Source organism: Botrytis porri (genome assembly GCF_014898465.1).
Source record: "Botrytis porri strain MUCL 3234 chromosome Unknown BPOR_006, whole genome shotgun sequence".
Classification (NCBI taxonomy): domain Eukaryota; kingdom Fungi; phylum Ascomycota; class Leotiomycetes; order Helotiales; family Sclerotiniaceae; genus Botrytis; species Botrytis porri.
The window spans coordinates 2,411,827-2,436,547 of NW_024066080.1; the positions used below are offsets into that span (position 1 = coordinate 2,411,827).

General features: G+C 42.7%; 10 protein-coding genes across 10 annotated transcripts; 5 read left to right on the forward strand and 5 right to left on the reverse strand.

The window, feature by feature from the left end:
- Window positions 1–1,386: 1,386 nt before the first annotated feature.
- EAF01_005230 (uncharacterized protein) lies at window positions 1,387–2,571 on the forward strand (the record flags this gene model as incomplete). The annotated part of the gene is made up of 1 exon (XM_038913485.1): window positions 1,387–2,571. The coding sequence occupies one exon, from the start codon at window positions 1,387–1,389 to the stop codon at window positions 2,569–2,571; it is 1,185 nt and encodes a 394-aa protein (XP_038771571.1).
- Window positions 2,572–3,400: 829 nt separating this feature from the next.
- Window positions 3,401–5,662, forward strand: EAF01_005231 (uncharacterized protein; the record flags this gene model as incomplete). Its single annotated transcript, XM_038913486.1, has 5 exons — window positions 3,401–3,423; window positions 3,488–4,094; window positions 4,299–4,442; window positions 4,515–5,377; window positions 5,503–5,662. The coding sequence occupies 5 exons, from the start codon at window positions 3,401–3,403 to the stop codon at window positions 5,660–5,662; spliced, it is 1,797 nt and encodes a 598-aa protein (XP_038771572.1).
- A 157-nt stretch (window positions 5,663–5,819) lies between these two features.
- Window positions 5,820–8,122, reverse strand: EAF01_005232 (uncharacterized protein). The gene is made up of 3 exons (XM_038913487.1): window positions 7,460–8,122; window positions 6,260–7,407; window positions 5,820–6,152 (listed from the first exon to the last, which is right to left on the reverse strand). Exons 1-3 carry the CDS (start codon window positions 7,777–7,779, stop codon window positions 5,992–5,994), a joined length of 1,629 nt encoding a protein of 542 aa, XP_038771573.1. The 5' UTR covers window positions 7,780–8,122; the 3' UTR covers window positions 5,820–5,991.
- A 34-nt stretch (window positions 8,123–8,156) lies between these two features.
- Window positions 8,157–10,101, reverse strand: EAF01_005233 (uncharacterized protein). The gene is made up of 4 exons (XM_038913488.1): window positions 9,855–10,101; window positions 9,374–9,802; window positions 9,216–9,321; window positions 8,157–9,162 (listed from the first exon to the last, which is right to left on the reverse strand). Exons 1-4 carry the CDS (start codon window positions 9,969–9,971, stop codon window positions 8,756–8,758), a joined length of 1,059 nt encoding a protein of 352 aa, XP_038771574.1. The 5' UTR covers window positions 9,972–10,101; the 3' UTR covers window positions 8,157–8,755.
- A 712-nt stretch (window positions 10,102–10,813) lies between these two features.
- On the forward strand, window positions 10,814–12,382 carry EAF01_005234 (uncharacterized protein; the record flags this gene model as incomplete). Its single annotated transcript, XM_038913489.1, has 2 exons — window positions 10,814–11,051; window positions 11,103–12,382. The coding sequence occupies 2 exons, from the start codon at window positions 10,814–10,816 to the stop codon at window positions 12,380–12,382; spliced, it is 1,518 nt and encodes a 505-aa protein (XP_038771575.1).
- Window positions 12,383–14,452: 2,070 nt separating this feature from the next.
- EAF01_005235 (uncharacterized protein) lies at window positions 14,453–15,405 on the reverse strand (the record flags this gene model as incomplete). Its single annotated transcript, XM_038913490.1, has 3 exons — window positions 14,453–15,063; window positions 15,154–15,264; window positions 15,396–15,405. 3 exons carry the CDS (start codon window positions 15,403–15,405, stop codon window positions 14,453–14,455), a joined length of 732 nt encoding a protein of 243 aa, XP_038771576.1.
- A 1,956-nt stretch (window positions 15,406–17,361) lies between these two features.
- Window positions 17,362–18,441, reverse strand: EAF01_005236 (uncharacterized protein; the record flags this gene model as incomplete). Its single annotated transcript, XM_038913491.1, has 3 exons — window positions 17,362–18,063; window positions 18,118–18,198; window positions 18,439–18,441. The coding sequence occupies 3 exons, from the start codon at window positions 18,439–18,441 to the stop codon at window positions 17,362–17,364; spliced, it is 786 nt and encodes a 261-aa protein (XP_038771577.1).
- A 287-nt stretch (window positions 18,442–18,728) lies between these two features.
- EAF01_005237 (uncharacterized protein) lies at window positions 18,729–20,018 on the forward strand (the record flags this gene model as incomplete). The annotated part of the gene is made up of 1 exon (XM_038913492.1): window positions 18,729–20,018. One exon carries the CDS (start codon window positions 18,729–18,731, stop codon window positions 20,016–20,018), a length of 1,290 nt encoding a protein of 429 aa, XP_038771578.1.
- Window positions 20,019–20,374: 356 nt separating this feature from the next.
- Window positions 20,375–20,843, forward strand: EAF01_005238 (uncharacterized protein; the record flags this gene model as incomplete). The annotated part of the gene is made up of 2 exons (XM_038913493.1): window positions 20,375–20,683; window positions 20,778–20,843. The coding sequence occupies 2 exons, from the start codon at window positions 20,375–20,377 to the stop codon at window positions 20,841–20,843; spliced, it is 375 nt and encodes a 124-aa protein (XP_038771579.1).
- A 1,675-nt stretch (window positions 20,844–22,518) lies between these two features.
- On the reverse strand, window positions 22,519–24,103 carry EAF01_005239 (uncharacterized protein). The gene is made up of 2 exons (XM_038913494.1): window positions 23,433–24,103; window positions 22,519–23,274 (listed from the first exon to the last, which is right to left on the reverse strand). Exons 1-2 carry the CDS (start codon window positions 23,994–23,996, stop codon window positions 23,005–23,007), a joined length of 834 nt encoding a protein of 277 aa, XP_038771580.1. The 5' UTR covers window positions 23,997–24,103; the 3' UTR covers window positions 22,519–23,004.
- Window positions 24,104–24,721: the final 618 nt, after the last annotated feature.

Sequence of the window (24,721 nt, forward strand, 5' to 3'; positions counted from 1 at the left end):
AATGTCAATCGCAAGGATATCATTGGTGGGGACGAATACGAATAAATATATCTAACGTTGTTGAACAGTTGGAAATTTGTTCTTCAAGCATCTAGACTCCTATACTTTTGTATTAACTAGTAACATCCTGCATAATCCATTGTATCCTCATCATCAAATTAAACTATAGCTCGGAGCTTCACTACCCACTTGAGTAGGTACCCTTAACCATAAGCGAGAATCTGACGACATGCGTAGTATAAAATTGAGTGAAATTTGTGTAGATACCCTCTGTACGAATCTTTGGTTCATAAATTGTTACAAGAGTAACACCAGCGGTTTCGGTCGGTAGGCGTACTTTCGAGATTTATCTATAAAGTCGAGTTGGAACGATAGATATCCTACCCCGTATTAATCGGAAAAGGGGATGAGATTAGAGCGGATGTAGAAACAATACGAAAGATACATCTCAGGCGAGAATCCGTACATGGGCTGTTGGTGATAGTTGGTGGCTGTTGGTATCTGTTGGTATAATACCAACCTAGTAAGGAATGGGTAAATATCACAATATAAGTTATCTCCATTAGGATAGTCACCTTCTCATTCGGGACCGTTGATGTTACAAATGTAAGATGTTACAATGACTAGCTGAGATCAAAAGAGCGAAGAAGATGTCAACCTCAAAAATCACAAGCTACCAATCTGTTGTTGATATATCAATACACTGATGTCGTTGGCATATCCATGTGAGATTACTAATCTACCATAGTGAATTCAAAGGCACGGAAGTAGTCCCCCGAGGCTTCGAAACTCATGGTAAGCACGCAGACAGGCAGGCACAATATTGACAACGTAGATATTCATGAGGGTGATCTAAAATGTTGGTACAGACATGGGCGACGGGGTCAGCATAAGCAGACTCCACATATGAGCAACGGCATAAGCAAAGTCTCTGCGGGACAACGGTCACTTCCCTATACTCTCGATAGTCAAAATTTTGCGTCGTTGCGGCATGCCGTTGGAGAAGTATTAAAGCACATATGAAACGCAGCGTGTCGAATGCCTTGAGGTACTTCGCTTGCTTGATTGTATTTCATACGCTTACTATCTAGAGAGCTTCCACCATTTCCTCTACCAAGCTTTTCTTCATTCTCGCCCTTTCTCTATTTTCGTCTTGTGTAGCAGAATGGAGAGTTTAACTTACAGAAGTCTGTGCAATGCACCTCTGATATCAGTTTTAAGTGTAAGATTGACAATTTTGTCATCTAATTCACAAACAAGAATGTCGACTGATTTTCTTGCTAGTATATTGCCACTATTGTGATTTACAACGCCTTTTTCCACCCCCTATCAAAGTTCCGTGGAAGTCCTACATAGATTGTATCGCGAGTTCCATTCATCTACACTATGCTTTCTGGGATACTTCCTTATCACATCAAGAAATTGCACGATGAATATGGTACTGTTTTAAGAGTTACTCCAGACGAGCTATCATTCACAGACCCTCAAGCATGCAAAGATATTTACCTGCAGAAGCAGTTTATCCGCCCAAAAGAATGGGGCTCTAGACCACCTGGTGTTGAGGCACACAATTTTATCACTGCTAACGCCATCGACCATGCTCGATTCCGCAAAGCTTTTCAACCAGCATTCTCAGACAGAGCCACAAAAAGTCATGAACCAACTGTTAAAAGATACATAGATATTTTGATTCTTAGATTGAATGAAGCTATCGCTGAGCAGCGTACAGATGATGGTACTGTTGATTTAGTGCAATGGTTAAACTTTACAACATTTGACATCATTGGAGATCTGGGATGGGGTTCGTCTTTCAAATGCCTTCAAGAGAGCCCATATCATCCGTGGATCAAAGTAGTTTCTCATTCCAAAGCCGTTCTTATTGCAAACTCTATCAAATACTATCCATTGCTTGAAGCATTTCTCATAAAGATCACTCCAGCTTCAACTCTCAGAGATCTACGTCAAGCTCTCGAGACAGGGCATCTCAGGGTCCAAGACCGACTTCATCATGACGTCGACCAACCTGATATTATGTCTCATGTCATCGATCACAACAAGTCTTCGACCGAGATAGCCCTTTCAACGGGTGAAATAGAGATGAACTCCATGGACTTGATTGTTGCAGGTAGCGAGACTCTAACGACTACTTTGGCCGCCGCAATTCACTTTTTACTTGAGAATCCCAAGTGTCTAGAGACTCTGGAAAAAGAAAATCGCACAAACTTTCGCACGGAAGAGCAAATTACCAACAAGTCCTCAAGTTCGCTGCCGTATCTTATGGCGGTGCTCAACGAGTCGTTACGAATGTCTCCCCCACTTCCTGATAGTCTGAGGCGCGAAGTACCGAGTGGGGGTGCTACAATCGCAGGTCACTTTGTTCCCGGAGGCACAACCGTTTCAGTGGCATGCTGGTCTCTTTTCCATTCTTCAAGTAACTTTGTGTCCCCAGATGAATTTATCCCCAAGCGATGGTTAGACAATTCTGGAAATCGGTCCTCTATGAACAAACGAGCCGATTCCAATAACGTATTTTATCTATTTTTACTCGGGGCACATAATTGTATCGGTTAGCCACTCGCTTGGATGGAGATGCGGCTTATTCTTTCGCGACTTATTTGGAACTTTCATACTTAAGTCCCTAGCGGGAAGAAGTTGCAAAATTGGACTGACCAGAAGATCTTTTGGACTTGGGATAAAGTCCCACTCAATGTTCAGCTGGCAAGAGTCGAGCATTCTCAAGACTAGATGAACTAACTGTAGAAAACTATCTAAAACATCATTATACAGCATGAATTGGGTGCAAACATTAATTAACTTTTCGTGATATGTCTTAGGCGTTCTCATAGGACTTTTTGAATAAAGTAATGTACTTTCCGCGCCTCTCGACTGGTGGAATATCCGCAATAGTCCCTCTTCCAATAATCAACGGAGCTGCACCCGCACTCTCAGAGGATTTGCACTAACAATATGATGTGACTTGTGGGCACAGCTTGTGAATGTCCGAATTCAGCACGCATAACTACCACTCTAAACAGCTTTCGCGACCGGCGCAATTGATGTCGACCATGAATCATGATAGTGGAGATACTTTCTCATCGGTTTCGATAGCATACAAAGTCTTCACGCCGAACTTTCTTTTGTGGACATGTAGTCAGGAAGATAAATGTGTTAGAAAAAGCTTTTTTACTAACTCTACTAGTAGAATAGATAGCTTTCATTGACTTTATAGTGATAGAAGCTTATAAGCGTTGCACCAAGAGCATCATTGAACAGTTGATTGCTAGATACTTTCTGGATATCAGAGAAGTACTATCATCTCAAGTTTCGGAACACATCCAACTATTTCGAGTCAGTTTACATGAGAATCATATTCATCCCGAGTGCTTAAACGTTAAAAATAATGTTCGTTTATCAGTGCACCCGGTGACCCCACCTGTTCGTGACCTTTCCTTCCCCACTCCGATAAGGGAAGTAACAAACAGAACAGACTTCCTCTTTGCGAAGCCAATATTCTTGTTACAACCTTCGCATCTATTGCTTTTCCATTGCTCATCGTTTTAGATGGAAGTCAAGCAAATCTCAAATCCATAAATTCTGGTTTCTTCCCTATCGGTCGGTTCGTTGATAGCCTTCCCAACAATACCTCACACACTACACAATCCAAAGCTCGAAACCCACAAGTCACCACTATGAGTTCCACTACATTACCCGATCTCCTCTCCTCTCCAAACCTACCCAACATCACAACCCTCGTCATCTATACCCCCCTCATCTACCTCCTCATCATCCTCCTCCCCATTCTTCTCAATCCCCAAAACCCAAACCTCCCCCCAGGCCCATGGTACACACGTTTCACAAACCTAGTCCTAAAATACCACGAATGGAATGGTAATCGACGAATATACATCCATGATCTGCACAAGAGCTATGGAGAAAGCATTCGAATCGGTGTAAAAGAATTTGCTTTTTGCGGGGTTGAAGGAGTGAAAGGGGTTTATGGAAATGAGGGAGGAGAGCTGGATAAAACGGGATTTTATGGACTTTTTAGACAATTGGGGGTTAGGACTACCTTTTCTACTGAGAGGAGGTTGGAGGTAGGTTTTTCTTTTCTTTTGGTCACCCTGTTGGAATGTTTGTGTTGGGGATGTCTTGGAAAGAAATTTGGGGCGAAAAGATGGTGATGGGGTGCAAAATGGCTTTCACTATATTTGATCCTACAGGCCTAGGATCTTTCTAGTGAGAGATAGGAGAGAGAAATAGGACAGTAACGATACTAATTCCCTCCAACTAACTCGAAGCATAAAGAAAAGAAGAAGAATATCGCAAAACCATATCGGAATTCTGAGATCATCAAACCAGCTATCATGGATGGAATTGAAGAAAGAAGTCAAGCATTTCTTCGAAAGGTTGAGGACTCAGAAAATGGAGTTCTTGATTTTTATGTGAGTTTTGTTTTCCCCCAAGATTCTGGATAATCTGTTCGAGTGTAAAGATAACCATTGATGAAGTAACAGAGATATGCACACTGTTTCGCACTAGATTGCGCAAGTCACTTTCTACTCGGAACAGCGGGAACCAAATCTATCGAAGAGAAAGCTGGTATGGAAATAATGGAAGAGATGACGTATCACTCAAGTCTCAGAAGTAAGCTTCTCCCCTTCCACTTCTATTCAATACTCCCTCTATACTTCCCTCAAAGTACTCTCTCGACTTTCCAATCTCACACCCTCACAGACCAACTTCTAACCCTCTACCTCCAACCCCTCTCCACATTTTTCCTCTCTCTCTTCCCCCAACGCTCCACCCCTTTAACAAATACATACATCCTCACCTCTTGCCTCCACCCAACCCAAGAACCACACACTCTCCTCCACGCCCTCCAGCACGCTTCTCCCTCCCTATCAGAAACCCAAATCGCAGCCGAGATACTCGACCATCTAGCTGCTGGTCTCGACACGACCGGCGCCTCTCTCACCTACCTCCTCCACACGCTCTCCCTCCCTTCCAATCTCCCTATCCAAGAAAAACTCCACCTCTCCCTTACCTCCCCTCCCAAGAACACCACCCAATCCGAAACCCCCTACCTCAACGCCCTCATAACCGAAACTCTCCGTCTCCACCCCCCCATCCCCATGTCCCAACCCCGTCTCACATCACCATCACCCTCCAAACCCAGAATCATCGCCCAATATCTCATCCCCCCAAACTCAACCGTAAGTATCCAAGCCTGGAGTCTCCATCGCAATCCCGCGATCTTCGGGAATGATGCCGAGATGTTCTGTCCAGAACGATGGCTTGGGAATGAAGAGAGAGTGAGAGAGATGGAGAGGGGGTTTTTGGCTTTTGGGAGGGGGGGGAGAGCGTGTACGGGGAGGGAGTATGTTTATTTTCTCTTATTTTCTTTCTGCTTTTTTTCTCGAGTTTTCCTTTCCTTTTAGATAGAGAGGAAATAAAGAACATGCGATATATGTCAGTCTAAATCTAATACCTATACCCGCATAGTCTAGCGCTAGCAGAGATGCGTCATCTGATACAGAGAATCTACACGAAATATAGAACGAAGACAAAAGAAGGATATGAAGCAGATATGGAGATGGAAGATCAGATTATATCTAGTAGGCCGAGAGGTCAGGAGTGTAAGTTGATCTTTGAGAGGAGATAGAAAGTGTTATAGATATAGAGATTATGAATGGACAAATGTAGCGGATGTTTGACTACCTAGGGAAAGAAGTTATGGTGGTGAACTTTGGCAATCCTGTGTGTAGATAGATGTTTCGACTCTCTCGCGGTATTATCACTCGAAGTAACATGATCAATGATGCGAGATATACATTTAAGATTATCGAATAAATCTTGTTAAAAGATATCTAAAAGAAGTGGGGATTTGAAAACGGCAAACCGCTGCGATTCAACCGAATTAACCAAATACAACGCCTGAAAATAAAGTTATATCCACCATCCTTGTATGGGTATATATTTTTCCTTGAAATATCAGTTCTCAACGGCTGATGGAGCAAGAACATGCTCGAATCGAAGATGAAGTTTACCGGCAGATGGTCCACAGGTGTATCCATCCATCTGATCGACGCCATCGTCATTTATGACCAAAGTGCGGAAGTTGGTGTAGATGGCTGCTATTATGAGTTTGATTTCTAGAATGGTGGTTAGTTACTTCTATCCTTCTGTCAAGAGAAGGGAAAAAATGATTGGCAAAGAAAAAAGATAAGATGAAGCAAAAGACAAAGGCAGAAAAACTAACCAAGCATAGCAAAATTGCTTCCAATACACATTCTTCCTCCACTACTAAAAGCCCAAAATGTCCTATCCCTTTCACGTTTCTGTTCCTCAGTCATACCATTTCCTTCCATCCATCGCATGTAGTCGAATCTCTCGGGTTCTGAAAAAACTTGTTCGTTTCGATGGACACTGTGAGCTTGAGCACCGATTCTAACGCCACCAGGAATATTCTTGTAAGCGCCGATATCGCAACTAGGATATGGAGTCACGCGGGGAAGACCACCTGGAATGGCGGCGCGGAGACGAAGAGTTTCCATTAGGACTGCGTGGAGGATAGGAAGAGCATCGAGTTCTTTACGATCGGGGATTGTTGGAGTTTTGGAGGCTGTAGATGTGGGCGAGAAAAGCATGTTGGGTGAAAGAATCAGGAGTTCCTCTCTTAGAGATCTCTGAAGCATGGGATCGATGGATAAGTGCCATGACAAATAAGTAACCGTGATACCTGCAGTTTCGTGGCCGGCGGCAAGATGATCGATCATTTCACTGTAGATACTACGATCTGGAAACCTGAGTGTTTCTTCCTTGAGAACGGAGTCCGCGCCGCGCATTTTACTCTCTTTCTCAATACCAGATACCATCGCGTTGTATACTACCGGTTCATTGCCAGGTTCCGTATCCCATGTTCCGCCTTCCTTGAGAAATCTAGCAGTAGCTTCACAGCGATGCTGACACCATTCTTCCAATTCATCATTGGCGGAATCGACAAATGTAGGAACGATACGATAAATATAAGTATTGATGAATCGAGTGAGGCGGGGAAGTTCTTGTGAATAGAAAGTATAACGATGGCGTCCTTGGTAAAGTCTCATCCAATGCCTTCTATATGAGACATCTTTAATAAAGTTGGCACTATTCTTGAGTCCAAATAGGTATGAGGAGACGAAATCCATAGTAGTGCCATTGAATAAATCGTAAACGTCAACTCCATGAGGACTTGAAGACGAAGCCAAGTTTGAAATGGTAGGTAGAAGACGTTCATAGAGAATGACCCTTGCTTGTTCAGCCAAGGCGGGTGATGATAGTAGTGTAGATTTTGAGTAGGTATTTGAGATCATCCTCTTTCGAGAGGAATGATTCTTCGAGGGAAGCGTTGAAAACATACATGGGATACTACCACGTGGTTAGGGAATTTCCGAAAAGATCTTGCGAGGAAAGAGATTACCCAAAATTATCAAAGAAAGAATACCACTCTCCCTTCTCAAACCCACCTCCATATACAGTTCGAATACCCTCCACATCATTAGTAGAGAGCTCATTTGGACCTAATCGAATCAAGGGACCTAGTTGTTTGTGTAGCGCATGAACTGTCCTATTTTCCCGACATCGAAATCTCTGAAACAGGATCCAGATAGGAGAAAATGGAGAAGACCAGTGTGCATTTGGAGCCTTTGCCAAAGGTGAGATAAATGCAGGATAGATGATGAATCTCCATATGAGACCAATCAAGAGACCTGCAAACCCCAAAGTAGAGATGGCAACCATGATGATGGGTTTCTAGAAGTACTTCTTGTCTTGAACCTCGACCCAAAAGCTTTGTAACTTTACTCAAGCAGTGTATAGGAAAGATCTGAATCCTATCAAACAGAAGAAGAATATAATCAAGATAAAGTGGGGGGGATGGTTATCAGCTGATCCACATCTGAGGACTCTCAACAGCTTATTGGAGGCCTTGAGATGATTCAGTCCTGTGGGCTTTCACCTCTTGGCAAGTGAATGTACGATATATTGGCTGAAATGTTGTTGTCGCATACAGTATATGTAATTATTAATTTGGTAGATTTGGTAGATGTGGTTGTACAGCAACGCTTCTTCCTTTGATGAGTCTCGTATTGGTTATACTTTCCGACCCCTCTCTTATCAGTTCTGACGATGCCACTTTTTACCCCACCAGGAGGCTAAGAACTACGAAGTAGTAAAATCAGGGGAAAGCTTGCCCAGGCTAGAATACCGAGCCGACCCGTGAGTTTGGGTCCGATAGTAGATGAATTGTGGTCGAGGGAAGCTGACTTCAATACTGCAAGAACCTTGAATAAACTCCAAGTTACTTTAATATGATGTGGTGAAACACGAGGATTGTACAGAAGAAAAGGGCGTCTTCCGAGAAATTTATAATCATGTTGATCATTACTTTATACAATTCCTAATAACGTAGGTGCAAGATAGGTGGTGGCGAGTAATAGTTGAGTAGTTCTGATCTACCACGACAGCGATGATTTTGTAGCCTTCATTGTTTCTGGTATCTGACTTACATCGAGTCGGATAATCAATTTGTGAGATATGAATGGACAGTGAAGAGGAATCCCATTTTAGAAAAGACAAACGACAAAGCATGAATCACCTGTTTGTGACACGAACGGCATTCTTTGTTGGACCAAGAGAAAGGTATGACACCATGAAGTACATGGACCTGGTTGTGATTCCTGTCCTTGCAAGCCACATGGTTGCCACTCAATATATTTTAATAACCTTGTACAACCTTAGGTGCGTAGCTTTCCTCAAGATATGCAATGTCCTCTGCAGTCAATTTCCCAGAACTGGCGAATTTGACGGCCTCTACTGCTTGCTCAATTCTCTCTTTGCTACTCAAACCAATAATTGGATTGACACTGTCCTTGCTAAGACACCAAGCAACAGCTATAGTTGCCATGCTAACTCCATTTTTCTTTGCAATCTCCTCAACACGATTAATGACGGTTTTATCGATTTCAGTCTCTTTGCTACGGATCAAAGCCTTGAGCATCATATCACTATTTTCCCGTTTTGTGCCTCGGTCATTGAAAGGACGAGCAAGTGCTCCTCGGGCAATTGGGCTCCACGGAATGAGTCCAACACCAACGTCTCTACAGTATGGGATCATCTCTCGTTCTAATTGCAAACTGTATGAGTATCTTGAAATAGTGTAAGGATGACAAACATACCTTCTTCACGGTAAAGCAAGTTGTAATAATTTTGCATGGAGATAAATTTGTGCCAGCCTTTCTTCTCGGCGATATTTTGTAGCGTTTGGAATTCCCATGCAGCCATCTACCATATGTAAGTCTCCACTGTTAATCTTATGATGCATCATCCAACTTACACTGCTTGCACCAATATACCGAACTTTGCCACTTTCCACAACATCATTCAAGGCTCTCATGATTTCCTCCCTGGGAGTATCGCGATCGAGTCTGTGGATCTGCAGGACATCGATATGTGTTCCTAATCGAGCAACACTCTTGTCCACAGCATCAAGAATATGTTTTCTGCTCAGGCCAACCCGGTTGACCATCTCTCCATCATTTGTGCGAAGCGTCGAAATGTGTGGTTGTGTTCCATCTTCAGCAACACCATAATAGCATTTACTAAGAATAACAACCTTGTTTCTTGGAATTGAGTATTGTTTCAATGCTTTTCCGATGATTTCCTCGGATCTTCCGTTGGCGTAGGTATCTGCAGTGTCCCATGTATTCAGCCCGAGATCGTATGCGTGTTTCAATAGTGGAAGAGCTTCCTCCTCGTCGAGTACCTTACTATGTTAGCAAAGTAGTTGGTAGCAAATCAAAATGAGGAATAGCTACCCAATCTTGCCATTCAGATGATCCAAAAGACATGGCACCAAAGATAACCTTGGATATCTTTAGTCCCGAGTTACCGAGTCTTGTGTATTCCATCTTAAGTTCTTTGGGGGCCGACATGTTGTACTATGATGTCCTGCGAAAGCTTTTGACCACGAATATGAAGTTCCGGAAGGAAACTATTGTGAGACGGAGAGAGACGAGATATCCTTAACTTTTGGAATGACTGCAGGTGAGCTTTATTTGTCAATTCATGTGGAGCTACCACTCATTGAACCACCAATTGAGCTGCTGCCGCTTTCCAGATCCGATATTCCATATGGTCAATGGTGATGTAATCTGGGCCTGTGATTTCCACAGCACCTTCCTTGTCTCGTCCCATTCCCCAATCTTGGGTCTACGGAGTGTAGGAAATGGATCTATAACCCGAGCAATTCTCATTATCCCTTCCTAGCTCACCTGGCTTGTTGTCGAGAGGGTTAAGAATTTATGTCCTGTGAAGTTTTGAAAGCCTTGTAAAGCTTTCAATCGAATAGTTTCAGAAATAAGTGTAGAAACCCCTATGTGTACTACTAATAAATAGTAGATAGATGTGTCTGATACCAACTCCAAATACGGTTCTAGCCAAAAGGAACACTAAATTGACTGCTCGATGAACGAAGGGGTCAAGATGGATTTTCTCGGACTTTTGATTATACCCGACTAAGCCCGCTCAAGCTAAGATAAAGGGCACTGATAAGAGCCGCCTTTGTAAATCCGCAACTGTGAACCCTTGCTTTGTCTTTACATAATCTTACATTGTGATCAACTTGCTTGAACCTCACGTGATTCAAGTCTTGGCTTCTAAACAAATTCCTCTTTTGTTGATTCATTCATGTATTTGCTCCAGGAAAACTACAACAATTCCATGTACACGAGACGGTAAACTCAACGGTAGAACTAGGCCATATACAGCTTTCAAAATGTCTCTCACCGTGTTAACAGACTCGGATATCAAACATCTTCTTCAAGACCTCACTCTAAAAGATCTGGAAAGGTTTCAGGATCAGATGAGAAGAGCTCTTCATGAGTATTCTACAGGAACTCAGGATGATGATTGCTGCAGCTTGCACCAGCCTAGAAGGACAGTTCTCGAGTCAAAGCATAAAAGGACAACACTATTCATGCCCTCTACTGCATCTGCAGGGATTGGGATGAAAGGTAGGCTCCCTTTTTTGGTTAAATTCTAGCACCAAATTTTAACACTCACAGTTGTCACTCTTCCTCAGCCAGGTTCCTTCAATGAATCTTCAGACTCCGACTCCATATCTACCTCTTCATCAACTAAAAATCCAAGTACCCCTCAAGGTTCTCTTACACTCATGGATAAAACAGGGCTGCCATTCGGCTTTCTCAATGCATCAGAAACCACTGCTTTTCGCACAGCTCTAGCTTCATCTCTTCTCATTACACCCCGCACCAAGGTCAAAACTATAACAGTATTTGGTGCTGGGAAGCAAGCTTTTTGGCACGTTCGTCTCGCTCTCATTCTTCGTGGCCCAACTATAAAACAAATAAACATCATATCTCGCGCTTTTACGGACCGGGTGCGCAATCTAATGAAAGCATTTCTCGAAGTACCTACTGCTACGAAGGAACGTGAAGGTTGGACCAATGTGAAGTTCTCTGTTCTTAGCCCGGCCTATGGAGAATTCGCTCGTCTCGAGAAAGAATATATTCGAGCTTCCGATGTTATCTTTTGCACAACTCCATCAACCTCGCCGTTATTTCCTCATTCCATTTTAACAAATACAGAAGGTAGGAAGAAGGGACGGCTCATTGTCGCCATAGGCAGTTACAAACCGCATATGATCGAATTACCTCTTGAAGTCGTGGCGCAAGCAGTAAAAGTTCATGGAAGTGGCCATCATTTTCATAGACATGCCGAAGAAGGTGGGGTAATCGTAGTTGATACGATAGACGGGTGCAAACAAGAAGCAGGTGAAATCATTCAAGGCAATGTTTCGGCTAAGAATTTGGTTGAATTAGGCGAATTGGTTATGCTATCTCATGGAATCGATCCTCTCAATCAATCATCTGCCATCGATGATTCAGATGAATCTCCACGTAGCTCACTCGACCTCCACAATCTAAAGATAGACAGAACTGGCAACGGTGACGCAACACCGACCCCAGGTCCACCACTCCCCCCCACCTCTCCGCCTGTAGCTCGCAGTATGGCCAACATATTCCACTCCGAAAATTCCACTTCTCCTTCATCCTCTCGCAGCCCTTCTCGTAAATCTTCATTCTCTTTCCGCAAAACCAGAACAGGATCCACAAGCACAAATACTACTAATTCAAGTGGTACGTTAGGTATGTTAGGAAAGGAGGTACAGACAGAAAAGGAAGATTCCATGAGTAGATGGTTGAGGAATGGAAATGTTATATACAAGAGTGTGGGGATGGGTCTTATGGATTTGGTGGTTGGGGCGGAGTTGGTTAGGTTCGCGAGAGAGAAAGGGGTGGGTGTTTCTATAGAGGACTTTTGAGATAACGAGATACATTTGAGATAGGGAAAAATTGGAGTTATTAAAAACTGATAAAGTTACGACGAGATGTCAGGTTAATGCGTTACGATGGATACCACATGAATTTTGGAAAAGAATAATAATATGGAGTAAGGAGATATCATATTTAATATCTACTTGCACGCTACATTATAAGCTTTTTCAAGAAAGGCTCGATAGGCTTTGATAATGGAATCTTGATCTTCGCTTATGTGCTTATGTCTATATGTCTATATGTCTATATGTACTTCTTTACTTTCACTATCTTCCATCCTTTAATCTTCCAAGTATTTACATCTCTTGCCGCATCAAGAAGTCAGCTACTTGGTAGTTTAGTATAATTTTTTTACGAGCATGATCAAGGAATCCCCTACTGATCAAAAAGCAGATTGGGGATTATGTACAATATAGTGATGCTTGAGGTTTAAGTTTCGAGTTTGGAAAGGGAGAGGGTAGAGAAGGGAGAGGGCGATATTATATAGTGAGATTGATTAAATTACCAGGTAGATATCTGGTTTGGATTTTTGTTAGGAGTGAGGAGTGAGGAGAATATTAAAGATATGGATATATCCAAAGTGCACATTATACAACATGATATCACTTCACTTCACTTCACTTCACATCAAATCACATCAAATCACATTGCAATACAACACACCATCTTCTTCTAAACCAACCAAGCAAACAACCAACCAAACAAACCATAACCACACACAAACTTTCCTCTCCTTTCATATAGCTACCTAGATATCTGGTATCCCATCGAATTACAAACTTCCACTACAAGAGATCGCATTGTATCTACATCTACAACTCCAACCATCCAATACAATCAATCCTATTATAAATCATATATTATAAATCATAGATAATAGATTATAGATGATAGATCATAAATGATAGATTATAGATAATAAATCATAAATAATAGATTATAGATAATAGATTATAGATGATAGATCATACCTACCTCCTCATACACCAATACCCATCTATTTATATCATCTATCTATCTAGTATATACGATGAAATCTCAAAAAGAAAAAAAAAATATGTATTATATACTATATGCCTATATAATATACAACATGAAATACAGTATATTTGAGATTTTATCGAAGCTTGAGGTTCGAGACTTGAGGTTCGAGACTTAAGACTTGAGGTTCGAAGTTTGAAATTATAAAGGCTATCTATCCATTTTGAGAAGTTCAAGAACTTTAGGAGATATCCAAAGATGTAGAAATATTTGAGAGGATCCGAGATGCAAGAAATAGAATAACTAGAACGTGAGTTCGAATATGGAGTATAAACTCGGGAGTGTAGGGGAATAGAGTATGGGGGAATAAGCGTACAGGAGAATAGAATATGCTAATGTAATAAATCTATATACAGCATCGTATAGTACAGTATTCCTATATCGATTCCTACTCCCCACTCCTCATTTCCTACTCGATGTAAGATTTCAGACAAGAATACTGATGTGTTTTCTTCCAATCTCATTCAAATCCAGATCCAAATCCAAATTTAGATTTAAATTTAAATCCATATAGTCTCATATAGTCTTATACAGTCTCAAAAGAGGGAAAAAAGGAGAAAGAGAAAAACACTAGAGACTTTGCCATACACAACAGTAAATCTTCTAGCATCCTTTCTGCATGACTCCAGAAACTGATTAGGAAAATGTAGGTTTGAAAAAGCAGATACTGATCTGATACTTCTTTACTTTGACACCAAATCAACGGTACTTCCTATGTTCATCTCGCACAACTGTGTACTTGGTCAATCGTCCCACACATAGACCTATACCATCAATGACCATATTATATTATGATTCTTTCTAGATGATTTATTAAATGTCATTGCTTTCGACTTTCTAATCGATCTAATTCCCAAACCGCTCTCCGTTCATCTTTGCTCGATTTAAACAAAAACCCACCTTTGCCTCAAACTCCCGTTGCCTTCTTCCCTTCCTTCCCATTCCCTCTCATACTACACAGTATAACAATGTATGCGTGCATATCCAAAACTCATCTATCCGTACATGTCATCCCATTACGCGGTACTAAGGGTTGCACCCCCCTTTCCAAAAACCAGCATTCCATGCGCACCTTGAACCAACTCCTTTGCTCCTTTCGACTCCGCGGCTCCATCTGTTCCGGCAACTTCTTCTTCCTCCTCCTCATTGCAATTTCCTACTCCCAAATCCCGAATCTTTCCACAGCCAATATCATACACAACACCATGAACCTTCAATCCTCTTTCGCGGACCGCCTCTTCCACAACCACATTCCCCATAAGTACCTCTACTCCTTTCGCCACATTCAACTCCGCGAGACGGACCGCCCGTGCGGAATCTTCCTTAATTCCCTTTAATTCCTTCTCGTGCATTTTACTCAATGCCTTGAGCGGCGCAAGCCACGTATCCAAAACTCCACCTACCCTTGCACCTCCCAACGCAGCCGCAGCACCACCGCAGCAAGTGTGCCCGCACACAACAATATGCGATACCTTCAGATGCGCAACGGCATATTCGATGACGGCCGAGGAATTGATATCGGTAGGCGACACGATATTGGCGATATTACGATGCACAAAGACATCACCGGGTTGGAGACCGAGAACGGTGGTTTCGGGCACACGGGAATCGGAGCAGCCGAGCCAGACTGGGGGTGTTAGGATTGTTGTTTAGCCGTGGGGAGGGGGGCAAGGAGAGCGGGGCCTAGAAAGCGTAGGTGGGAGGACTGAGGACTTACGGATGCTGGGAGTTTGGCCTTGGGCCATGGTAGGGAAGAATTTGGGATTTTGGTGGCTCTTATAGCCTGCCCATGCGGCGTTGGAGCTCAAGGCATAATCGAAGGGAGTTTCTGGGGATTTGTTAGTATGAGCGTCATGATTTTCCTGTCGTCTTCTTTCTGTATACACTCCCTCATATGATACGAGAGTATACACAGAGTATACAAGAAATGATTGAACAATCGTAAGAGGGGCTGATTACCAGAGCCCATTATAATTCCTGTAACAATTTCTCAAACTTCTTTCCTATCAATTGCAATTCTTCCTTCTTAACTTTATGGGAAAAATCTCCTAATCTTCGTAATCGTCCAGTGTCGTATTTCAATATCGTAGGTATCCAGAATAGGAGGTAAGTAGGAACTCGCTGCGATGGTATTGCGTAGGGTTTCACGACGAGATAGATGGAAATATGGAGAGCCGAATATATGAGTAATAAGTTTTTGAACGGGGCCGATCTTAGCACCTTTAGTTTTCTGGAAAAAGTGTTGAGGGGGCCCAATCGAGTGATATGGAGACTTCAGCACGTTCAAACTTAGAAACTGGGTGGAGCTAGTGGAATTAGAGAGAAGACTAATAATAATATAATAATATGAAAAGATAATGATAATAATCATAATAAGATTCGAATTCAAAGAAAGAGAATCAAGTAATAATAAGCCAGCTAGCCAGCTAGCCCAGTCATACATACATACATACATACCAAGAAATCAGGGAGCCAGGATTACTGGACTGGTACGATAAGAGAATGAATGTACCGAGTATTTTGTTCGATAAGAGTTGGCCAATTGGAATTACTCAATTCAATTCGTGGGATGAGAACTTGGTGTGATGTGATCTGGTGTGGGAAATTTGAAAGCTGGATGGTGATTGTTTTGCTATAGTAACTATGCATATAGGTAGGTATATCGTAGATCATGTGCTTATAATATCTTGTCTTGAGTAAATAGTATAATCTCTACGAATGAATAAATACTTAATAATAAGATTTCCAAGTAACCTTAGTAACCTTAGTAACCTTAGTAAAACTCTCGAGAAAAGGATGAATAAATAAGCAAATCGATCATCCTTCTCATGTAAAGACAACACCACACACAAACCATCCATGTCTGTCTGATCAGTCCCAAGATCTCCGGAAGGGGAAAAAGCCACAGAGTATCAGACAATCGCTTGTGACGTATCGGATCCATCCAAGTGTACCAAGATAGTGTCAAAGTATCATCTCTTACCATTTCGAACTTCCTCTGCCTTTCCCGCTGCTTCCCTTCAACCTTTGCGTGTCGGCTTCATCGCCATGTTACTTCCCTCGTTTTCTTCTCCCCTTCTCTTCCGCTCTCCCTTCTGTCTTCCATTCCCATACAACTTCACATCTACCATATCTGCATCCCTCAAATTCCATACATTAAACCCCAGTCTAAGCCGTACTCCCGAGACATTACAATGCCATTTGGTACCATTTACTCAGGTCCAGATTCGACCTCTACCTACAAAACTAGATATCTTCATCGTTGAATAGCTTCCCCTGAGAACTTTTCGATTTCCATACCCATGATTCATCGGATCCATTTCATCCATCGTAACCATAATCCATCCATTTCACACATGAAGGTATACCAAGATTCATTCCACACCTCCCAAATCCCGATTATCCCGACAGTCCGTCCGAGTGCCGGACCTTGCCTTGGTTTCCTATGTTTTGCCGTGGCTATCAAACTCTTGGTTGTGTTTCCCCAAGCCCTTTCCAAGAGAATTTAAAAATTCTTCCGTCTTTTTTCCTAATTATCTTTTCAGAAACGGAGACTTGGCTATAAGTCAGGCATAATTTCAATGTCTTGTATCATTACCTAACCATCTTGGGATTATCCCAGTTACCTTGTGGAATTGGTATGGGAAGTTTGATGAATCAAATTTTGATAGAATTGACTAGATTTTCTTGGGGAACGGGGAAAGGGAAGAGATTCCGATGTAACACAAGAGAATGAAAAAGACATCACAAAGATTTGCCAAGGGCACGCACGTACTGTTTGAACAAAATCAAAAAGTCAAATAAATTATGGTATCATACAGCCTTCATATTTTGAATTCTTAAGCTGCTTGGCCTAGCTAAGTGTCCCTGCCATGCCATAATATCATAAAAAACGCCGTAAGTAAAAGTCACTATGTGATCATATTTAGATCTTGATAGCGCTCTCAAGGGCCTTGCGCTTCTTCTCAGTGCGGGCGTTAGCCTTGGCACCCATGATTCCACCTCCCCAGTGTCTGGTAGCGGACTCATCGTGTCCCTCCTTGATGGCTTGAACCAATTTCGACAACTCGGACTTGTCCTCGGAGCGAACCTCAGTAAGGGCGAGAACAGCAGCGGTCTTCTTGTGGACGACCGTGCCGAGTCTGGCCTTACCCTTGATGATGGCGTATGGGACACCCATCTTCTTGCACAAAGCTGGAAGGAAGATAACCAACTCAATTGGGTCAACATCGTTAGGGATGAGAACCAAAGAGGCCTTCTTAGCTTCGATCAAACCAACAACGTGGTTAAGACCGTACTTGACGGCGTATGGCTTCTTGCTAACGTCTTCCTTTTTCTTTCCCTCCTTGATGGCGGTGGCCTCCTTCAAGAGACGCTCCTTCTTCTCAGGCTTAGTCTCTGGGCGGTACTTGTTAAGAAGCTTGAGGGCTTGGGCGGCGGTGTTACGATCGAGAACGTGTTGGAATTGAGCGATCGCAGGTGGGACCTTCAATCTCATGTTCAAGATCTTCTTTTGGCGTTGGAGACGGACATACTCGGGCCACTTCACCATACGGGAAAGATTTCTTCTGGGCTGGATGTCTTGACCGATACCGAAGTTACGGGTACGCTTCTCGATGAGAGGGTTCTTATTCTCATTAGTATTTGGATGGACATCAAAAAGAGGATGATGTTCACGTACCTTGGCTGCCTTCTTTGATCCCGCACCAGCTTTGGACTGGGGGAATGGGGCTGGCGCCGCCTTCTTTCCGGACTTTGGAGGCTGTCATTGAGAAAAGTAGACATCAGCGAGTATTCACCAAGTGTCTTCTTTGAACTCTAAAGAGACTACATCTGGTATTTCTACACAGAACATAGCTCAAGCCAAATCAAAATCAAAAACCTCAAAAGGTAATTTGATTGAAAATTGCATCTCGACGTGCGATTGCTCGTAGAGGTACGAGAGCTGATGGCGAGTCGTATTATTTCATTAAAAAGACAGTCAAAAACATTAATAGCTTACCATATTGATCGATTTCGAAGCGGCGAGAAGTTGTCGATTCGTAGTTGTCGTCGAGAGGAATAATATCAACAAGAAGAGGTTTTCTTGATTTTGAGAATTATTCAATGTGCGCGCTAGAAATTTTAAAATCTTGGCACGCTAAGCGATTCTGGACTTTCCTCACGTGAGAAGCGGGCAGTTTGTCCGTTTGATAAACTTCACCATCGACATTTTTATTAATTCCCCGCGATGATTTGTGGATAAGAAGTTCTGCGACATTATTTGCCTTCGACAATCGTTTCTGAATAACGATGGCACCAACCCCTTGTGCCATTTGCAAGACTGCAAGGGCTTTAATCATCCGACCAAAGAATCATCAAAAACTATGTAAAGCATGTTTTATCGGTATCTTTGAAGCAGAAATTCATCATACAATTACCTCTACATCACTCTTCTCGCCAGGCGACAAAATCGCAATAGGAGCATCTGGAGGAAAAGACTCAACAGTACTGGCTTCAGTTCTGAAAACCCTTAATGAGAGATATAATTACGGACTCGAACTCGTTCTACTCAGCATCGACGAAGGAATAAAAGGTTATCGCGATGACTCCCTCGAAACTGTCAAGCGCAATGCGGTCCAATACGATATGGCTCTTAAGATTGTAGGATACGATGAATTGTATGGGTGGACCATGGATCAAGTGGTCGAAACGATAGGCAAGAAGGGAAACTGTACATATTGTGGTGTCTTTCGCAGACAGGCTTTAGATCGAGGGGCAAAAATGTTGGGCATCAACCATGTGGTTACGGGACATAATGCAGATGATGTCGCAGAAACTATTTTGATGAATCTCCTGCGTGGAGATTTGCCCAGGCTGGCGAGAAGTACTAGTATTGTCACCGGTGACGAATCGAGCGAGGTACGCAGAAGCAAACCGCTGAAATATGCGTATGAGAAGGAGATTGTGCTCTATGCGCATCATAAGAAGTTGGATTATTTCACGACAGAATGTCTATACAGTCCTGAAGCTTTCAGAGGTAGCGCGCGAAGTTTGATCAAGAATCTAGAGAGGGTACGACCTAGTGCTATCTTGGATGTTGTGCGCAGCGGAGAAGATATGGCGAAGTTGGTACCAGCAGAAGTTACCGGAATAAGTCACTGCAAGAGTCAGAAAGTCTCATTAGCAACTGCCAATGAGGAGGAAGAAGGCAATGGAGGTTGTGGAACTAATGGTCGATCAAGTGGAGGGGAAATGGCGGATATGGAAAAGAAACTTCAAGCAGACGAGGAAGCCTCAGGAAGAGAAGTCGATGTAACATCCATCGCATCAAATACTACCGACGGACAACGTCACGATAGAATAAACAAACCCCAAACTCAAAAAGGTGGCAAGAAGGATGGTCGAAAACTCACAAAACAAACACTGGGAACGTGTAAGAAATGTGGTTATATGTCCAGTCAGGAGATATGCAAAGCATGTGTTTTACTAGAGGGATTGAATAAGAATCGTCCGAAGATGGAGATAGAGGTAGATGTAGAGGATGAAGAGAGTTCGACTTTGAGAAGGAGGATGGAGGGATTGGCTCTCGCGGCTGGATAGATTACATATATCATATATTATAGTGAAATGCCATAAGATACCCGACTCATTATCATTTGTATCATGAACCTCAACGTGAACACTATTCTGTTTGAAGTGAAGTCTGAATTAAAAAGTGACATCTCGCATGTCGAGTCCTCATCAATATCTAATTTTTAAAATCTCGGCCGGTCTAATCACAACTTCATTTCGAGTTCTCACCTACACTCATACATTCCGAATATCCTCATCCTTCACACCAAATCCAAAAAATCACATACTATCCTCCGAATTCCAACTACAATCTTGCAAATAACCACTACCACCACTTCGATCATCCCAACAAACCATCTTTCTCCTCCTTTTCAACCACGACAATGCCCCCCCAGGCGCTCCAACCATCTTCCCCCTCTTCTCATCCCCACCACCAACCCGCTATCTCCTCCAGCAACACCCCCCTCCAACCCATCAAACCAGCGACCCAAAAATCCAACTCCAACCACACTCCTCCCCCCAAACCAGAAACCCCCTCCCCCTTCCTCCTCCACGCCCTCCGCAAAAAAGCAAAGAAAGATCTCAAAGCAGCCAGAGAAGAAGAGAGAAAGAAGAGCAGAGAAATGGAAGAGGGGAAGAAATTATTTGGAGGAGAGGTAGCGGAGGTGCTGAGGGTGTGGAGTGAGTTGAAGGTGTGTATTCTTTTCCTCCCGATTCTTATTTTGGGGGGGAGTGGAAAAGGGGATGAGAGGATGAAAAATCCAATCTAACAAACCGTAAACCTAGCTCGAACACCCCGATGTACCCGACTCAGTCCTAGAGCAGGAAGCATGGAAATTGGTTTTTTACTAGTTGTGCTATCTGTAAGTATTGTCTCTTTGCTACTCCGTTTTATCTTGTATTGGTTTTCCGGGATTGGGATATTGGATTGGGAGTTTGGGGATTGTGGGCTAATATCTCTTTCACCGGCAGGTTCACCTTCGTTATTGGGAGTCCGGTGTGCTGCTGCATCTGAACTGTTGCCGTGGTTGTGCTATGGCTCTGGGCAAATGGAATGGATGGATGGGATGAGGTGAAACTAGATGGAAAGAGATCAGATGCTGCGGATAATTGAACTCGACTTCCCTTCTGCAACGCACAAAATGCCCCGCAAATGTATATTCTTGCAGGTGACAGAGGTAGACGAACTTTGAACCACTATAATTTCCACAACCAACCGAGGCTCTCTTCATTCGAACGAAGGATAAGCAAAAATCCAATGTAGAAATCGCGTCAAGAAGTTTTGTTACTCGAGGACACACACTAATGATGGTAAATCTAAGGAAGTAACCACTAAATTCCGACGGCAAGCCAAACTGAGTTTTGGCCGGGAGCAATTTCATGACAGTTCCGATTGATCAGTATCGTTAACGATTATTCCTCCTAGCTAGCGGAATCGGGTTCCTCCACAGCAGGAAGAAGGATGCCAGCTGTATCTGATTTGGCAAGACGCAATAGATATTTGGCAAGCCTAGCACCTTTATCTCCAGCGTGTCCTCAACCTCTGCGTCCAAGAGCAAGGAATATTTGTTCATTTTCTTGTAGCATACTCCTGTTGCAGAAATTTACTTTTGCAAATGAGAGACGAGTATACTGCTAGTGGTAGCAAGCTTTGTTAGAAGAATTCCGGAGAAACGTAGGTCGGAGTTGGGGCAGTAAGACATAGTGACTGACAGAAAGTGATGATTGTCTAGTGATGATTCTCACAGATGAATCAGTGATCAGAAAGCCCACCTGGAAGTGTGCAGAAATAGTACCTTGTCTTGCACTTGCAATATTGGCAACGACCTCATCAACGGGACCCCTTAATTCTTCTCTCTGCTCCTCATCCCGACACGTACATTATCAGCCCTTTTACTTCCCATTCCCTCTCGTTTCAACTGTCGGTACGATACTAGAAGCGAGCATTCCGCTCCTGGAGCAGAAGTTATGACAGTCTTCCGACGTCTAACGGCACTAGCAAGCATTCAAGATGCATAATATGTACATTATCATCGGAAGCAATGTGAAAGCGATTATTGCAGCCTGTTTTAAACGGCAAGAGAAGGAACAAGGAGAAAAATGTAAGAATATATAAGAATGTTTCTAATAATTCAGATGATAGAAGATGCGATGAATGGGAGAAGAGGTAGAGAGATGAGATTGCCTTAAAAGAAAGAAAATGCTCTCGGCCTTTTCCTTGCTTTGTACCGTTCGAGGACCTAGATCATTCAAGCATGGATCCTCGGTACACTCAAAAAGGAGAGCCTATGGACAGTCCTCTGCATTTTCGGCGCATCTTGTCCATGCCTCATACTGGTAAATTCTAACGAATCTGTAGGAAATGACCGCAAACCTGTGATGGCCAGTTCGCTACCTACCTGAAGGAACAGGAAACGGCTCGAATCTTCCTCTGCCAAGGTTCCAATTTTCATAAATATTCCGGTGTCCGCCGAGTAACTTACACATTTCATATGCGCTATGGGTTTAAACGGCTTACCGATGAAGTGCAGCAAGTACATCAGCTATCTTCTTCTAATCGGCTTCATATTCGCGAAGCTCTCCCTGCTCAAGACTTTCGATGTTCTACTAATCGAGCAAAGCTCTATTGTATATCCTTGTCTCTTTCCACAATTAGGATTCAATGGTATGATAAAGACTTGAGAACATTGAAGGGTTAAAATGGAAGTGGGAAAATGACCAGCTTTATCAGGGACGACTCTGTGCAGGAGCTTACTCAGTACACGTGTTAGAAAGATCGTAGTCTTTACTACGAGCTATATTCCCTCAACTTCCATCTTCAGATGAGGCTATCGTATGGATTCTATACTTCTAAGATACTATCGTGAAAGTAGCTAGACCAAACGCCGCGAGGTTGTCTGACAATGCAGCCCAGTTGCCTTTATATCTGTGTGGCATCATGGCAACCAAAGACAAAACTGTACGATAAAACATAGCAACCAAAATGACTTAAGTATGCAACTTCAACGGACTATCATCTTCGATGCTTCTTGAATGCTTCTTGGGCCGACATTCCTTTCATGACTTCTTCTTTTACACGTTCATCTGCTGCAACAAGATCTGGTAGAATGGAAACGACATCGGCTATCTTTCCTTGTGGAATGATAACAACGCCATTATCCGGATCACAAAATGCTAGATCTCCAGGATGAATGTCTGTGCCATCAATTTTCAACGCCACTTGAACAGCATGAGGCTTGGATTCAGCACCAGCCCCAACAATTGATGTGCCACGGGACCAAATCTACGGGGATCATTAGCAAAAATCGGAAATCGAGGGTAGCATCTTTGACAACTCGATAGTTGGGATTAGGTGATCTTGGCGAAGAGGAAAGGAGAGCATGCGGGGTTTCACGAGGACCCTTAAAGCTTAGATGAAAGGAAAATGGCTCAAACACTGACAGGTAATCCAATAGCCTCTAACTCTTGAAGATCTCTGACCCTTCCACTAACAACCACACCTTTGGCGCCAAGAACTTTGGCCCTCATCGCCATGATTCCACCTAGCACCGCATTCTTTTGTCCCTCGGGTTGACTGATAATCACGATCGAGTCAGACACGGTGAGATCGACCCAGTGCTTATCAGTGGGAACATTTGCGGCGGGGTAATTGGAGAGATCTGTGCTATTCTTTGCGGCAAAAATAACGGTTGAAACAGGAGCAATAGTAATTATGTTGAAAGATTCAGATGTTGAAGTAAAGGCAGGTTTGAGGTCGGGAAGGAAACCAGCACCTGGTACTTTGAGCTTGACAAGAGCATCTGCAATATCACATGCGGTGTATTTCTTTTGAAGAAGTTCAATTTGCTTTTTGAGGACTATTTCTTGGTTGGAAGTGGACATTGTTGGTGCACTGATTGATAATTTGATGGTGGGAGAGTGAGCAGGAGAGAGAGGTTTCCGAAGATGAAAAGGGATAGAGAATATCTTTGACTGTGAGTGGAAAGATTTTCTGTAGATAGACATGAGGAACTGATTGAATGACTAGACATTCATCAAATGATAATCTGCAAGTAAGTAAGATGGAATATTGTGTTTGATGGGTTTCCAAGGTTGATGACTTATTATTCATGCCGCTCTATGTCTAATACTTGTGTACTTGTGATCCGAACCCAAGTCAGAAATTCCCCTCTTGCCCTCACACCAGAAGATTTCAGCCAAGAATCCCCCCCAAGTCAGACTATCCAAACGGAACATCAACAGGAACCCATTCCTATGGTTCCGAAAGTAGTTTCCCCATTTATTCTCACAAAACCTTTCGATTGTGCACTGACATCGGGTAAATAGTCACCACAAAGTTTAACAGGTCTCAGATCTATGGAGCTCTTGGATTCTAGACAAGAATGACACAGATATAAACTAAACTATAATTGTATGACTAGGTAGGACGAAGATGAAGGATTTGAAGGATCTGAAGGGTGTGAGGGTGTAAGAGTGTGAAGGGTGTGAAGTTTGTGAAGGATCTGTTATACAAGTATGATATTGTCTAGAGGTAGACAATATACCTACCTAGGGACTTTATATACAATAGTTATCATCAACTAATGAAACATTCTTTGGATGTTCCAAACTCAGTTAAAATTACTATGAAAGGAACCAAGAAAATACCTTCAAAGATAGATGATTGATATACATATACAGAATATTATATAGAGGACTATTTATATACTATCTATCTATTATACTATACT